Source organism: Candoia aspera, chromosome 15 (assembly GCF_035149785.1).
Source record: "Candoia aspera isolate rCanAsp1 chromosome 15, rCanAsp1.hap2, whole genome shotgun sequence".
Taxonomy (NCBI): Eukaryota; Metazoa; Chordata; class Lepidosauria; order Squamata; family Boidae; genus Candoia; species Candoia aspera.
Genome location: NC_086167.1, coordinates 16,215,717 through 16,230,436, shown reverse-complemented (window position 1 = coordinate 16,230,436; position 14,720 = coordinate 16,215,717). Strand labels below are relative to the sequence as shown.

The following is a 14,720-nucleotide window of genomic DNA, read 5'->3' as shown; positions in this document are numbered from 1 at the left end:
TTCAGGGGCAATTTTAAAAATCCCACGCTTAAAGCGTACATCAAAAAGAGCTCAGCTGAAGTTCATCAAAAACGATGCCTTTGACAAATTGGGGTGTCACAAATGAGGGTAAACAGGAATTTCAGGGCACCAGATCTTAAGGTGTCGTGATGTGTGTTTGCGTGAGGCGGTAGTGCTTCCCCTGCAGGGAATTGGGGTCAGTGTGGGTGGGGGGAAGAAGCATCTGGCCAGGGGGAGCCATCTCTCTGTGGGCCTCGATGCTCAGCCCAGGAGGGGCAGACAGCCATTATCTGTTGTGATGCAATTAGTTTTCCCTTTCTTCCATGGCTTCAAGCCCCCGCTCCATAGTGTAGTTTAAAAAGCAGTGAAATTCAAATAATGCTAGCAGAGCCCTAAACCAATTAGAGTGGAGTAATTGGGTGTCTGAGGGAAAGATTTAATGAGCCATCAGATGAAACCTGTTGGCATTCGGAAGAGTTAAACCAATGTGTCGGAATCGCTCTCTTTCTGGAAACATGGTGCCATTCAGATGTCGCTGATGGTGGTGAAATAGAAAGTGATTTATTTGGGGCAGCCAGTCTGGGCTGTTTTATGGCTTGGGGAGCTCCAGACAGGAGGCTGGCTGGGCCTGGAGGTTGTAGGGGCTGCAAAGGGGCATCTGAGGTCCCGCGAGCTGCAGAACGGACTGCAGAGAGAAGGCAGGTGATGGCTGACAGGCCTGCTCAGAAGATCAAGGTGCCGTTCTGTAGGTAATTTACCCTATTCTGTGTACGACGCGACGGAGAGCCAGCTCTGGTTTGTGGTCCTCCAGGAGCGTAAGGTGCAAGAGCGATGCCGCCCAGGTGCCTTCGATCGCAAGGAAGTTAAGGTAGTTGCCTCTTGAGTGGGAAAGGGTTAACCAACGTTAAGGGCGGTGGGGAAGGGAAATGTTCATTCCTCCTGGGCCACAGCACTTCACAGGTTGTCCTTGCTTAATGACCACAATTGGGACCCGAATTTCAGTTGCTAAGTGAAGCGGTCATTAAGTGAATCCGACCCAATTTTATGACTTTTTTGCAGAGGTCATTAAGCAAATCATCACAGCTGTTAAGCAAACCACGTGGTTCCCCATTGATTTTATTTGCCAGAAGCCGGCCAGGAAGGTTGAATAGCTGGCTGGGGAATTCTGGGAGTTGAAGTCTACCTACCTTAAAGTTTGAAAAATACTGATTTGGGCAGAGAGGCCTTTTCAGGATGGAAACAATTTTAATCCGTTGCCTTGGGTTTTATTATCCAGCTGCAGATTTCAGTTTTGGGGACACCTCCTTGCTCACCTGTACCAATAGTTTGGCTGAACACAAGAGCATCCTTGGCAGAACACGATGCCTGTAAATTAAATGATAAGTTCAGGCCTGGGCGGGGGCGCCGCAGATCCCCAGAAGGCTGCATTTCCGGCCATCCCGTAGGGAATGGCAAGAGCACTCCCTGCCTCTTGCTGGGTGTCACGTGGCAGGAAAGCTCCTGCTGGGAACTTTTCCAAATTTACCTTTCTAAAGGCTTTCTTCCTAATTGTCGCAGGGCCGCAGTATTACCAGGAGGCTGAACTGAACTGCAGGGAAAGGTCAGGGGTGATTGCAAGGTTATAAAATGGGGGCCATAGGCAGCCCACCCAGCCCCAAACTGTGATTGGCACTAAGCCAGCCTGGGAAGCTGCGTGCGGTTCGAGCTTCCCCCAAATCCTGCAGACTGAAATTTCCTGAATTTTGAGAGGCCCTGAATTAAAAAGGGGCATTTCAAACTTGCTCCCCCGTATCAGCGGAGTGCATCAGAGACCTTTTTCTCCTTGGCAGGGCCACTTCAGCAAACCTGCCTGAAGTGTGGCAGAGAACAGTCTGTGCCATTAAAGCAGGTCACTTCCAAACAAGCAGGGGTTTCATTGGCCTTCTCCTTTTGGTGCCCTCCGGATAGATAGATATTACACAATAACAGTTCCCAGAGTTCCCTGCCAGTGGCCTTGGCCAGCTAGGAATCCTGGAACCGCATCCTTCTCGCCAGGTGAGGGGAAGAAGCTGCGTGGCCTCCCTTGCCAAGAGGACAGATGTTTCAGGTTAACTTCGGAAGCTCAGAAGAGTGACTTGGGGGTGAGAAGGGAGGGAAACTTAAGAGATGAAAACATCTGTCCAAGAGAGGAAGCGTGGCTGATCTCAAAAGGGTTTGTCAAAGCAGATGTTGCAGAGGCCATCGGGAAGGGCTTTGAAGGAAACGAGGGGATTGAAGTTTGGGTTCTTTTCTGTTACGGGCAGTTTGTGGGGGCAGAACGTGGACTTGGCGCTGACTCTCCTGGGGGTGCTCAGGGAGACTGTCCCCCTCAGCTGCTGGGCTTTGGTTCTGTCGCTTGACCCCCTGCTGTCTGTGGGAGGGGCCGTGGCTCAGAGAGAGCGCATGGAGCTGGAAAAAATCCAGACCCTCTTCAGGGAAGACATCCTCGTGCTTGTGTTTGAAATGATTCTGGGCGTCGAGATGTGCCAGCTTTTCATTCATAATACCAGCACTGGAGGCGTCACATAGCTCCTTTTTTGGCTCTGGCTTAATTTCGCCTTTTTCACCAACCAGATATGCTCTCCCAAAGCATCAGCTAGCACGGCCAGGGGTGGGGCCAAGGGATTCTGGGAGCTGTAGTCCAGCGTGTTGGTGAATGCTGGTCCTCTGGTATTAAATAGGTTGTGTTCAGGTGGAAGCTGCTGGTGGTGAATTTCTGAGGACGGGGCACACTCATTTGACCACAGCTATTTTGGCCTGTGAAGAGCAAAAGTCTTGTCACCAAAGGTCCATTTGGAAACAATGAAACATCACCCTTTTCGCTTCACAAGCTGGTCTGACATCACGAAGATAACCCACTAGAGCTTGAACGCATTTCAGAATAAAATAATATTGTGGCACGGTTGTTAACAATAACTCTGGGGGAGAGCTTCCATATGGCACTGGAAGAGCCAAAGTTTGCTGAGACCAAGAGAGATAATTTTTACATCATTAACCCTGTTGCTCTGATAAGAAAACTAGGTCACTAAGGAAGAAAAAAAGCAAGAAATGCCAAAAAGGGAGAGAAAGAGAAGGAAAAAAAGGCGTTGGATTGTAGAGCTGTACCAAGAGAAGGGAAGGGAATGTCCAGCGCTGAGGCTGCTGCGTTCTCAGAAACGGTCACGGTGGGACTTCGTAAGTTTGGTGCTGAACGGGAACATCCTCTGTGAGCTAAGGGGGGAAAGCATGCCCAATTCCATCGAGACAGGAAGGTGTCAAACCTGTTGTGTGAATGAGACCACAGTGTAAATAATGCTTGATTTGGTTGCAAATTAAAAGGGTGCGTGTGTGTGAAAAATGCGACATCATACCGGTGGGGAACTTGATTTAAAGCTGTCTTATTTCATGTTGATTAAATCATCATTTAGACCAGGAAGAGGCAACTGGTGGCTCTCCAGAGACTGTAACCCTTCTCCCTCCCTTTGGCCATGCTTTTCAGGTACACCGTATTCTGCCAGTGCTAATCTTACGTTTGGGTGCTCACCGCCGTCTAAATCCAGGCCTGCTGAAAGCCACTCTGCAGTGCTTTGGTTTTTTGGCCGAGGAATTGCGAAATATAACCCTTGCACTTTTTTTTATGCTGTTTGGTTTTATGCTGGTGGTCTGACTTGCCATGGGAAATCAGCAGTGTCTTGTCTGTCTATTTTCAACAGCAGACTTTTGAGGCTTCCTTTTCCGCTGGTTGGATTCAGACTGACAAAATCAGACCCTTCTGTTAATGTACCAAAAGAACAAGGAACACACAATGTGGTGTTGAGTTCCCAGGTTGTCGCTGCACACCAATAAGGAAAAGGGAGCAGTAGCTTTAAGCCCCCTGATAACTTTAGGTGGCGTAGAGTAGGCAAGAGAGAAAGGGCCCGACACAGCGGGAGAGCGGGATCGCCAAGGAGTGGAGGACTCGCTGTATCTCAGTGTTTGTAGTTTGGAAGCTGCAGAACTGTCGTCGCTGCAGTTGAAACCGGAACGTTGGGTGCTCCGCTTGTTTTCACCGGCCGTCTGTGAAAACCTCCTCTCTGGAGTCTAAGCAGGATTTTTTGGTGCTGTGGTGTCTTTTCCGGCAACTCTTCCATAGCAGGATGTACTTCCCCATGCATAAATTGGTCGTGGCCCCTCCAAGCAAGAGAATTACATTCCCTTGCCGCTTTAGAGTTCCTGTCGCTAAAGGAACTCTAAATTTCTAGAGTTCCATTCTCCAGCATGGCTGGCTGGAGGATTCTGGGAGTTGAAGTCCACCCATCTTAAAGTTCCCAAGGTTGAGAAACACTGGATTAGAACATTACTACGTTCTTAAAAATTCAACTTGGATCATCCTTCCAAATGTACCTGGAAGATCTGAAACTCCCTTCTCCCCATTGGTGGTTCTCCTCCCCTGCATTTCTAGCCACGGTTGCTGCGGTGTCTTAATCGCCCCAAAGTATGGCTAGTTGTAGCTTCCAAACCATCTTTCTCAAACTGGTTCTGAATAATTGCATGGAGGTTCATGCTTGCTATAGCTGGCCATGTAGGACATTTAGAAGGTCTGGTTTGCTTAGAACAACTCAAAAGTGAAGGATGGGGATGCCCCGATGGCACACTCCCAATATTCCGAACCAGGGGCCCTGCCTGTCAAAAGTGAAGCTGCGGTTCACCAAGGTGGCTAGTCCGCTTATAATATCGGAGAGCATTTGCCTAGATGAATTTTGAAGCCTGTCTCATTGGATTCATTTTTCACTGCGCTCATCACACTTGCCGTGGTCAGAATTCTAATTGGCTTGAAAACGGATGCAAGGGTTGCAAATCTCTCCTTGCCTTCACCACTCAGGCTTTCTGGCCTTCACCACCGCTCTGTCCTCCTAAAACAGGTGGCATCCAGTTGGATTGAGACTGTAGCTCTCAGTGCTCCCTGCCACCATGTTCCACATAAAAGATGTAGGCCTAGGATCCCCATTCCAAGCCTCTGTATTGCTGCATTATCTACAAAATGGGCTGATCCTCTAAGGCTGAGCCAGGATCAAATGCTTTCCAGGGGCAAAGGAGGTCTTGCCCTTATAATTGTGCAGCATTGCCACTAAGGAGTAAGTGCACCAACGTGGCTTGTTAACTGGGAAAATATTTAGGCGTAAGCAGTGACTGACTGTGGCTCTCCAATCATTAGGGTCAGCCTGGCTAAACCTCGACCTTCAACTACCTAGGCGGTACTTGAAACTCCTGATTTTTGCAATTTCAGGTATCAGAAATGGAGTTTTCATGGTGTGCATCACCCGCCATTGGGTGGGCATGCTTGAAGAAGGGGCCTGTGGCTTTCAGCAGCAATTAATGCAAGGCAAAATAATGTCTGTTTATTATCTCTTCCAGTTAGTTTAAGCTGTGATGCAGGATGAACAAAGGAGGTTTGGGTTTCCTTTTATCTTATCCCCAAATGTGGTTGAGGCAACGTTAGGAGGCCTGTGAATTAATGAGCTCATTAAAACTAGGAAGTGCCTCCACATATGTCACTCCCCCCCCCCCACCACTTCCTCCCTTCCTCTCTCATTAAAAAAAGCCCTCTGGCCCAAGAATCATTTGAGGTTCCTTTTTCCTTGCAGCCACTATGATAAAAAGTGAGCAAGCATTTATGACACATAATAGTCAGCTGTTTTTTCTCTCTCACCCCCCCCAACATTATCATAACGAGGCATGTTTGTATTTTGCAATATGCAAAACCTAATTAGGTAAAAGAATCTCTTCAGAGCTTTAAATGGAGGCAAAGCGGCTCTTTTTTGCTTTCAGGCAGGAGGTAAACCTTACTTAGTTTTTCACTTGAACCCTTTACTGGATGTGTTTTGAGGCATCCGCCATTCCTGCTTTCCATAACTGGAGCCTGAATGTTTATGGTACCCTTTTCTACCACCCTCATACCCTTTTTTTTTTTTTTTGGGCAAGGGAGCCTGATCAAAAAGCTGTGCTCCAGAGCCAAGGGTCACTTTGGGAAAGCTCAGAGTGCACATCTGTGTTTCCTGCATGATTTCTGTTGAGAAGAACGTAGTCAAAAGCAGGGAAAGCTGGCAAGGTGGAACTCTGTGTGTATCTGTGCATGGGTGGAGAGACAGAGAGCGCGCATGCAAAAAAATAAATAAGTGGGGCTGTTGCGCATAAGTTCTAAACTTCCAGCCCATCTTTAGCAATGACGCTTAGCTTCCTCACATCTCACGCTCCTTAGTTTGCAAACTTCACGCAGAAACAGCATTTCCAAAATACTAAATTGTTTTAGCATGACTTCATGAGCATAGCGTTTCAACCCCACCTAAAAATGCAATATGTAAAACGTTCCTTAGAAAGAGAGTAGAAGGCCTTCTTCAGGAAGACAGCCAACTCGAGCTCTGAATACACACACACACACACACACACACAGTATATATTAAAATGTCCCAGTTCTCTCATTTCTTGAGATTAGCAATGGTGGTCAAGCTCTGATTAGCATCGGTCTTTACTGTCGCTCACTCTTTCCTTGCGGCAGTGAATTCAGTGGGAAATGTAGCCTCGGTGGTGCTTTTGTGCTCGTGCTAAAACTTCAGGTTGTGTTGGGCGAACCTCGCAGGAGGAAAACTAGCCGATGCACTGCTTGCTGTGCAGGCCCATCGCCCCAAGCACAGGCTCTGCCTCGCCTCTTTGACAGAGCAAACAGACAAGTGATTCACCGCCCACAGAATGAGAAAGGTGTTGCAGCCAAGGAAGGGCTGTCACGTGGGGGCATGACTGGTTGGGACGCACGTTGGCCGAGCGCAGGGGTGTCGCTCCTCCTGTGCGGTTCTGCTGCAGCGGAGGGGACGGGTTATGGGAGAGCTTTGTTTCTTTTCCCCGTCCCTTCGTTTTCTGAGACGCTTTTTTTTTTTAATCGTATGGCATAGCAGATCGGTGTTCGTGGTGCTTTTTCTTGCTGGGAAATCCTTGTGAGGTCCAGCGGCTGGATGTGTAGACTAGTTAGCCGTGGCAAGCCATGTTGCCCGGGGTGCACCGTGAGGAGGCTGGTCTGCATGGCACCATGCTGAGATGCTGGAGGAGATGAACAAGGATTTTCTTTTCTCCTGAAGTGCACTGAACTGAGGCTCAGAAACTCAAAAAAAAAAGAAAAAGAAAAAGAACTGGAGGAGAAATAAAGTAAAATTACGCACAATCCGGAATGTGGGAGTAAGTCCTGAATTTGGGTGCAGGGTTCTGCTGCTGCCCTTTCCGGTCACTTGGATGCATGCCTAAGGCATTCCCTAGCAGATGCTTGCATGCACGTAGCAGAGATTCAAGGCAAGAGGAAGAATCTGGGTGCATTTGCAGTGCAAACTGCTGTTAGCTTTGAACAGAGTGGCTTGTTTGCATCCCGCGGCCTTCTTGTTTGGCCCTGGGAAGGCCAATCCCAGCTCTCTGGAGGTGGGTTCGTGAGCATTCCGATCAGCCCTATTTTAGCAGCTCTTGAAGCGTTCCGGTTCCCTCCCCGGGTGAGACCATCAGGACCCCCTCTGAGTGAGCCAGGCCAGGAGCCGACCTCGTCTGCCAGTCTGCTCCCACCGCGGCTCGGCCGACCGCTGCGCACAGGCCCTGCGGACTTCCGGGAGCTCCATCCTGCCCTTCTGCAGCTGAGGCGAGTCCTCTCATTTCAGTAGCGGCAAAAGGAGCTGGAGGCTGTCAGGCAGGGTCACGGAGGAGTAATGGAGCCGCCCCCTCCTGCGGGAAGGAGCCGCAGCGGCTTCCTTGCACTAATGAGCCATCTGCTCAGCGGCCGTGAAGATGTCCCCTCTTGCAAATGCAGCTGAGAGTGGCCCACTGTCCCTGGACCTCTCGAGAGTGGGAATAAGCGGTGGGTGTTTCCTCCCCTGGCTTGGCGGCCTGGAGGCCTGCAAAGACCACTGCCTGATGGATGCAGGGACTGTTTGGCAGCAGTCCCGGAGCAGCTGGGAGTCGCCCTACTGTTCCCAGGTGGATGGGCGTCCCTGCTGCAGACCTCGTTTGCTGAGTTTTGTTGTGCTTCTCTAGAAGAGGGCAGGGACCCCAGAGATTCCCGTGCTGTCTGTAGGGGTGCAGCGATTTTAGGATGCTCAGCCTGTGTGCCTTCCTTTCTGGATAACGGTTGGTCTGATGGCTTTCCAAAATTGGTGCTAATGTTCCAGTTACTCTGGTATATTTGCCAACATAGGTAGGTTTATGGAGTGCTTAGTGCTCTCTGAGCCTGGCTGTTTTCTTGCAGGCATTTCACTGCCCAACTAGGCAACATCTTCTGTGTGAGCCGATGTTGCCTTGTTGGGCAACGAAACATCTGCAAGAAAACAGCCAAGGTCAGAGGCCCCAAGAGCTCCACAGTTCAATCCTGAGCCACAGATAATCTCTTCCAGCAATAGGTAGATTTGCGGGGTTTTCAGACCTGGATCAAAACGAGCCGGGAAACCAAATTTCCTCTGGGAGGAATCTGTCCTTCAGAAACCTCCACGCTGCCTTTGCAATACAGCCCAGAACGCTGAGATTGCTCTGAACATCAGCAAAATTGGGAAGCTGTTCTATTATTCAGAGCGCAGCAGGCGCTCAGGAGGATGCATTGTGGTTTCGCATTTCTAACATCTGCCTTTTTCAGCCTCTTCACGAAACTTTGGCTGGGCTGGTTCACATCCTCCTTTGCTGCTGATTAGCATCTGTGATTTTCTGAAAAGAGATGACCTTAAAGGTTATCGTTGTTGAGGTCTGAACATGCAGTGCGCTGGAGATTGAAAATGGAGTGTGCGTGTGTGTGTTAGTCATTTTCCCTAATCCTTGTTAGCAAGCAGACGTGTGTGTAACGGCATGCACCCACATGGAGGAGGGCCCTTAGCTCATCTTCAGTAAGCGTGCTGTTCCAGAGGTCAGTTCATTTTGGCTCGGTTGACTGTTACCTGGCCTGGTGCCCTCCAGAGGGGTGGTACAAGGCCCAGAATCCCCCCTCCCCAGTGGGGAATTCTGAGAACAGAAATTCCAGCTCATCTGAAGGGCGTAAGGCTGGGGGGAGCTTTGCCAAATATTCCATGGAGCTGTGATGCTGGGGATGGAAGAATTGGCCCAGATGACTGCCTTGAACAGAATCTGTTCCTCTGTTTCAATTTATTTCCTTTGTTTTAAATAAGCGTAGATTACAGGCCAAAGAAAGAGAGATTCATTGTACAAATCTTGGCTAAATGTTGATTGATGCGATATTTAAATAAACAATTCATTGTTTCACAGTAAGTTAACTAATTTGTTTTTACAGTTATCGTTGGTCTCAAACCGGCTAATTACATTCTTTTTGTTCTGCTAAAATTAAAATGTTACAAATATTGGACTGTTATTCAACAATATTTGATTTAGCAGCTGGCAATTCTGTTGTGGTTTTTAATTAGTCAGATGCCCAGTTTATGTCCTCAGTAATAATTTTGAGTAATGCTGTTCATGGCTACATTTGGAGGTGTTTTTGTTTGACCATTATTGCTAGATTGTCGATAGACCTTTCTTCTTCCTTAGTTAATGGACATTTCTTCCTCTTCCACTTGAAAACAATCAACATATATTATATGTTAATATAATATATTATTATATTATATTAACATACAATATATGCTAATTGTTTTAACATATATGTTGAAATGCTGCTGCTTATTGCTAGGGTAGCTATGCAGATATTGTAAGGTAATAATTAAATTTGAATAATAAATGAACAGATTGTGAAAATCAAGATTACAAGCAAGAGGGCATCTCCATCAGGGCAGCGCTGTGGGAAGGTGTATCTTTAAAAGCCTATATTCTGCCTGATTCGCCCAGTATTGGCTTCCCAGCAACAGTAACTGGTCGGGGACGCTGGCTGGAATTATGGAAGTTGGGCTCCAAAATGTCAGGATGGCTTCCTGTTGGGCCACGTTGAGTTGCGGGTTGGGGCTGCCGCTTTCCCCATTGCTAGGGCCTTGCCGTTGGGCAGGTGGGATGCCCTTTGGCAGTTCCCCCCAGGATGGTTCTCGAGGCCGTGCATAGGACCCATCTGAGTAAGTCGTTTCTGTTTTTTTAACGTTTTCCTCCACAGAAACAATGAGACGGGTGGTACGACAGAGCAAGTTTCGGCACGTGTTCGGCCAGGCGGTGAAAAATGACCAGTGTTACGATGACATTCGAGTGTCCCGGGTTACTTGGGATAGCTCGTTTTGTGCAGTCAACCCCAAATTCGTCGCGATAATCATAGAAGCGAGTGGGGGAGGCGCATTCCTGGTTCTGCCTTTACACAAGGTAAGTTTGTGTGTTTTAACGTTCCATGTGGTCCTGTAGCTTTAACGTGCCTCCTTATTACAAAATCGTCTGATTTCCTGTTGAACATGCAGAATCTACAACAGATGAAGCAGTAGAGGGAGGGTTGGTGTTTGGTACCGACTCTGCTCGTGATCCGGCATCCATCATGCGAAATTTCATTCCAGGGCCGTTTCTTCCTAATATTTCTGCAGTGCACATGGCTCTTAACCCTTTCGTGAGCAAAAACTAGAGATGGCTGGGCTCCCAAAGGGCGCACCGTCAAAACGGCAGAGGAGAGGAAGGGTCGGGGAGGAGTGGCCCAATCCTGCCGGTGAAAACCGTTCACAGCTCTCTGTATTTTATGTTGAAAGGCGGGTGATTTAAGAGACCGGAGTATTTCTTTCATGTGCGAGATAGGCCGGCATGGATTTGTTCTCAGCAACCCACGTCTCTTCGCCATGAGTCACCGGGCTGAGCGTGCCTCCCCCTCCGTTCTTGCTGACTGCCAGGCCAGGGAAGAGGGAAGCTTCCTTGTTTGTTCAACAGGCTGAGCCAAATGCTCAGCAAGCGTCAAGAGACCAGCCTGGGCAATCCTGAATGTGCAGGATTCCAGGGAGCCCCAGACCTTGGTCTGTGTTGGATGGCTAGGCTGGTTGGTGGGGAAGAGATGGCAGCCCAGCCCCCCGCCCCAGAACTAGAGACTGGGGAGGCTGGGGGATCCACGCTGAGGTCCCAGGCAACGAGGCTCACTTCCTTCTGCCTGGGTTCTGGGGAATCACAGCCCTTCTCTCGCAGGAAGCCCTTGGTGGCTCCAAGGCAGTGTTTCTCAACCTTGGCCGCTTTAAGATGGGTGGACTTCAACTCCCAGAATTCCCCAGCCAGTATGCATGGTTAAGAAACACTGCTCTAAGGGATGGACTATCAAAGGTGGGAAGAGCTGAGGCCAAAAGGCCTCTAGGGCGCGCCCTCCTGGAGCAGAAACAGACAGGCCGAGGCAGCAGCGTGTCTTGCGGGGGGGGGGGCGCGTCTCGGCTCCTCCTTTGGGGCCCCGAGGCTGCCTCGCCCATGGCCTTCCCCCCACAGCCCAGCGGAGCGGCGTATTGTGCGCGCCTCCGGCCTGGCCCCGACGACGGGGCTGCCCGCTGCGGCAGCCTTTCCACGAATCAGCCTGTCTGTCGGGCCTTGGCAGCCGTTTTTACCATATATGGCCATTCCAGCTCTTTCGCTGGAGCCGTCCTGAGTAATATCCACCCTCCGCTTTGATTGGCCACTTTGGGCTGCCAGGAGCACTTTGAGTCAAACGGGGAGGACGTTTAACTCTTTCCTGGGGTCCCTTCAACATTCCCCCCTCTGCCCACGGGTGCCCAGCCGGGCTCAGCCCCAGGGCGCCCTTTGAGTGGGAGACGGGAAGTGCCTCCATGGGTTACCCGCTGGGCGATGCAGGCTGTGACCTGCCGTGCCTGGAATCACAAGGCAGGTGCAGGAACCCCTGCGCTCTTTAAGCATCCCTGCTCAGGGTTCAGCCCCGGTCTCCTTACAGGAAGCAGGCTGGGAGGGGCGGATTGCCTGGGATGGCAGCAAGTGGGCACCAGGCCTGTGGAAGCCAGGAAATTAATTCCTTTGCAGAGGCCTTTTTTAATAAAGCAGAGGAACTTCAGAAAGGAAAATTGGGTGGCGGGCGGGGGGAATAAATACCAAGTAAACCCCGAGGATTCATTGGTGCAGCATACATACCCCTGCTCAGAATTTGGGCTGCACAGCGGTGAAGATTTGAAGATGCTTTCTCCCGAACTGGGTGGACTTCAGCTCCCAGAATCCCCTAGCCACCATGGCCAATACTGAGGATTCTGGGGATTAAAGTGGACTGGAGGGTGACCAGGGTAACTGAAAGCCAGTGGCCAGTGGCTGAGTTCTCATACTGCACAAGACAATGGCTAGGATTCATCTGACAGGCCACAGTTATAGCTTGGTGTGATGAGTGAATTTGGGCAGTGTCTAATTCGAAGCAAAAGCAAAACTCACCACTGGAAGCTTCCATTTCTTACCCCGCACCCATCCGCTTCCCCTCAGCAGGCTCCCGAGATGGGTTGCCAAGCTTTGCCAAGGTTGCCACCTGCTTTTTGTAAAGAAGAGGATTTTCCTAGAGGGAAACTTTAATTTTACAGAAAAAAAAATTGACAAACAAGATTAAAATTGAGGGGGAGGGGAAGAGGGGGAGCTGTAAAAAGTCCTGAATGTATGTGGCAGTTTGAAGGAGAGACTTAAAAACATTTTTCCTGCCCAGCCTGGTTTGGAATAAAAGTCTTTCACTCTCATGGCTGTCAGTGCAAAGACGTTCATTTTTCCTGAGCATGTGTGGGATTCCAGCCCTAGTGAACATGAAGAGTCCTTTATTTCTGGAAGCCCGGTTCATGGAAATAACAGATTCTTGGAAAGCCCCTGGAAGATTTGTCTTTCCAAGCAAAAAATGTTGGCTTTTGGGTGCGGCTCCTCTTAAACTTGGATTTTTTTTTCTCATTTCCCTTTCCTTGACCAGTTAGCGCTGGCCAGGAATTCACCACTTGCCTTAAAAGTTACTCTGCAAATACAGGCCTCCCCTCCCTATTGTTCGGGAGTCACGGGTGCTTAATCAATAACGTGCCTATTCCTGAAAAATCACTGGCTCTGGATTGCTAGGGACCGAAGCAGAAAATGGGGGTAGCCTCCTCCCTTCTCCTCTTAGGTCGCTCAGTGCTAGACAGGCTCCCGGGGACCAGAGGATATCCTTACATTCACTGTCCAAAACGTTTTCCCCTGAATAAATAAACAAGCCGATGTGCATTGAAGGGTTGATGTTGTTGTTGTTTTTCCTTTTTGGTAAGGCAACATTTGTTTTTCTTTGAGAACACGGGCTCTGCTGTTTGGAGCCTTAGACAAAAGCTTCCTTTTTGTCCTCCTTGCATAAAGTTTAATTTAGTTTCCCTCTTATTGTGGTTTCGTTGTCTCTTCCCAAAAGGTCCAGCTCGCAGTTTCCACAGGAAGTGTGTGCAAGCTGTTGCATACTGTGGGGAGGGGGGCGAGGGCGGGCAGGAGAATCCACACCATTCTGTTGGACTGTGAATTGCGTTTTTCTCCCATCCTTCAGCTGTCCTTTCTGAATAATCAAATGATTAGCCTCTAAAGCAGTGTTTCTCAACCTTGGGAACTTTAAGCTGTGTGGACTTCAACTCCCAGAATTCCCCAGCCAGCCATGCTTAAATGGCAGCACACAGCTTAAAGTTCCCAAGGTTGAGAAACACTGCTCTATAGGGACCTACCGCTTCTATTTTGCCACTCAACTAGGAAAGGGCTGCCATATTTGAGCTGCAAAACTGGATGATTATTAAATAACAGCAAAGAGCCCCAGAAACGTCCAGCTTTGCTGATCTCCAGTGGCTCTCTGGGTTTTTGCAGCCCAGATATGCAGCTTTCGACAGCTTTGACTCTCCAGCTCTTCAGTCACATTGCCGAAAGTCGGCTGCATTTCCCTCCTCTGGTTCGAGAGTTGCTTGGTCCGCCATACGTCTGAACAATCATTGCATCTTATGGGAGTTAAAAGTCCAGAGCAACTGGCCGGGGAAGGCGTGACCCAGCGCCAGCAGTTTAGATGAGCGATTGTGAAAACATGTTTACCTTTTCCTTTCACCCTTGCCTGTGCAACTTTGCTTTCGGCTTGCAGTTTGCTGTGTAAATTTGAGGCCTGGGAACAAAACTGTCTTCCTTTTTAGAAGCTGCCCTCTTTCTGTTGCTGGAAAAGAATCCGTAGAAGGCGCTACCTCACCTGCCCTCTCCCTTGCAGCCAGCCTGCTCCGGGACAAGGAAGTCACACCTGTCTTGGGAGTGGTGTGGAAGCCACCGAGTTCTTCTGAGGGTGAAACGCTTTCTCCTTTTGAGAGACCCTCAGGTGCAAAACAGCGTTGCGATTAATTGGGCAGGCTGCGAGCCAGAGTTGGGTCATACTGCCCAGAACTTCCTGTTTCTATTCTTTGCCCTCTTCCCATATTCATGAAGAATTTGATTGGAAGGTAGAGCCTTGGCAACCATGTGCTGCCCATTATGTCAGCAAAGTTAATTAGTGTTTCCTGCTTTTGTCCTTCATTAGCGTGTGTGTGTGAGGGGGGGGGAATAAATATGAATAAAATAAAGGTGGGTAGTAACCTCTCCCTCCTCCCCTTTGGCTTTCGGAGGCCTGGCATCCACTGGGCGTTCCCAGGATCCCATGTCCCCCTAGCAGGCCCATTGCTTGATGCAGCTAGCTGGGTTGGGGACAACGGGGCTTCTTGCGTCCATTGCACTCTTGGCAGCACACTGGCCAGTTTTTGCTGCAGGGGCAGCAGCGGTGTGATCGCCATGCGTGTTGGAGAGTCGGGGAAAGCCTGGTGCGAGAGACAATGGCAGGGCCAGGAGGGAGCGGTCCCAGC

At 49.5% G+C, this 14,720-nt stretch overlaps 1 protein-coding gene across 3 annotated transcripts in view; it reads left to right on the top strand.

Annotated features, from left to right (window-relative positions):
• The window catches only part of CORO1C (coronin 1C), a 34,783-nt gene that overhangs the window by 7,063 nt on the left and 13,000 nt on the right, over window positions 1-14,720 (top strand). For 2 of the 3 annotated variants that reach the window (XM_063315872.1, XM_063315873.1), the window contains exon 2: window positions 10,082-10,281. In XM_063315872.1, coding sequence (XP_063171942.1) covers window positions 10,087-10,281 — 195 coding nt within the window. In that variant the 5' untranslated portion in view covers window positions 10,082-10,086. Of the gene's footprint in view, window positions 1-8,637; window positions 8,897-10,081; window positions 10,282-14,720 lie in introns of those variants that run through there. The other variant, XM_063315874.1, reaches the window with a different exon arrangement.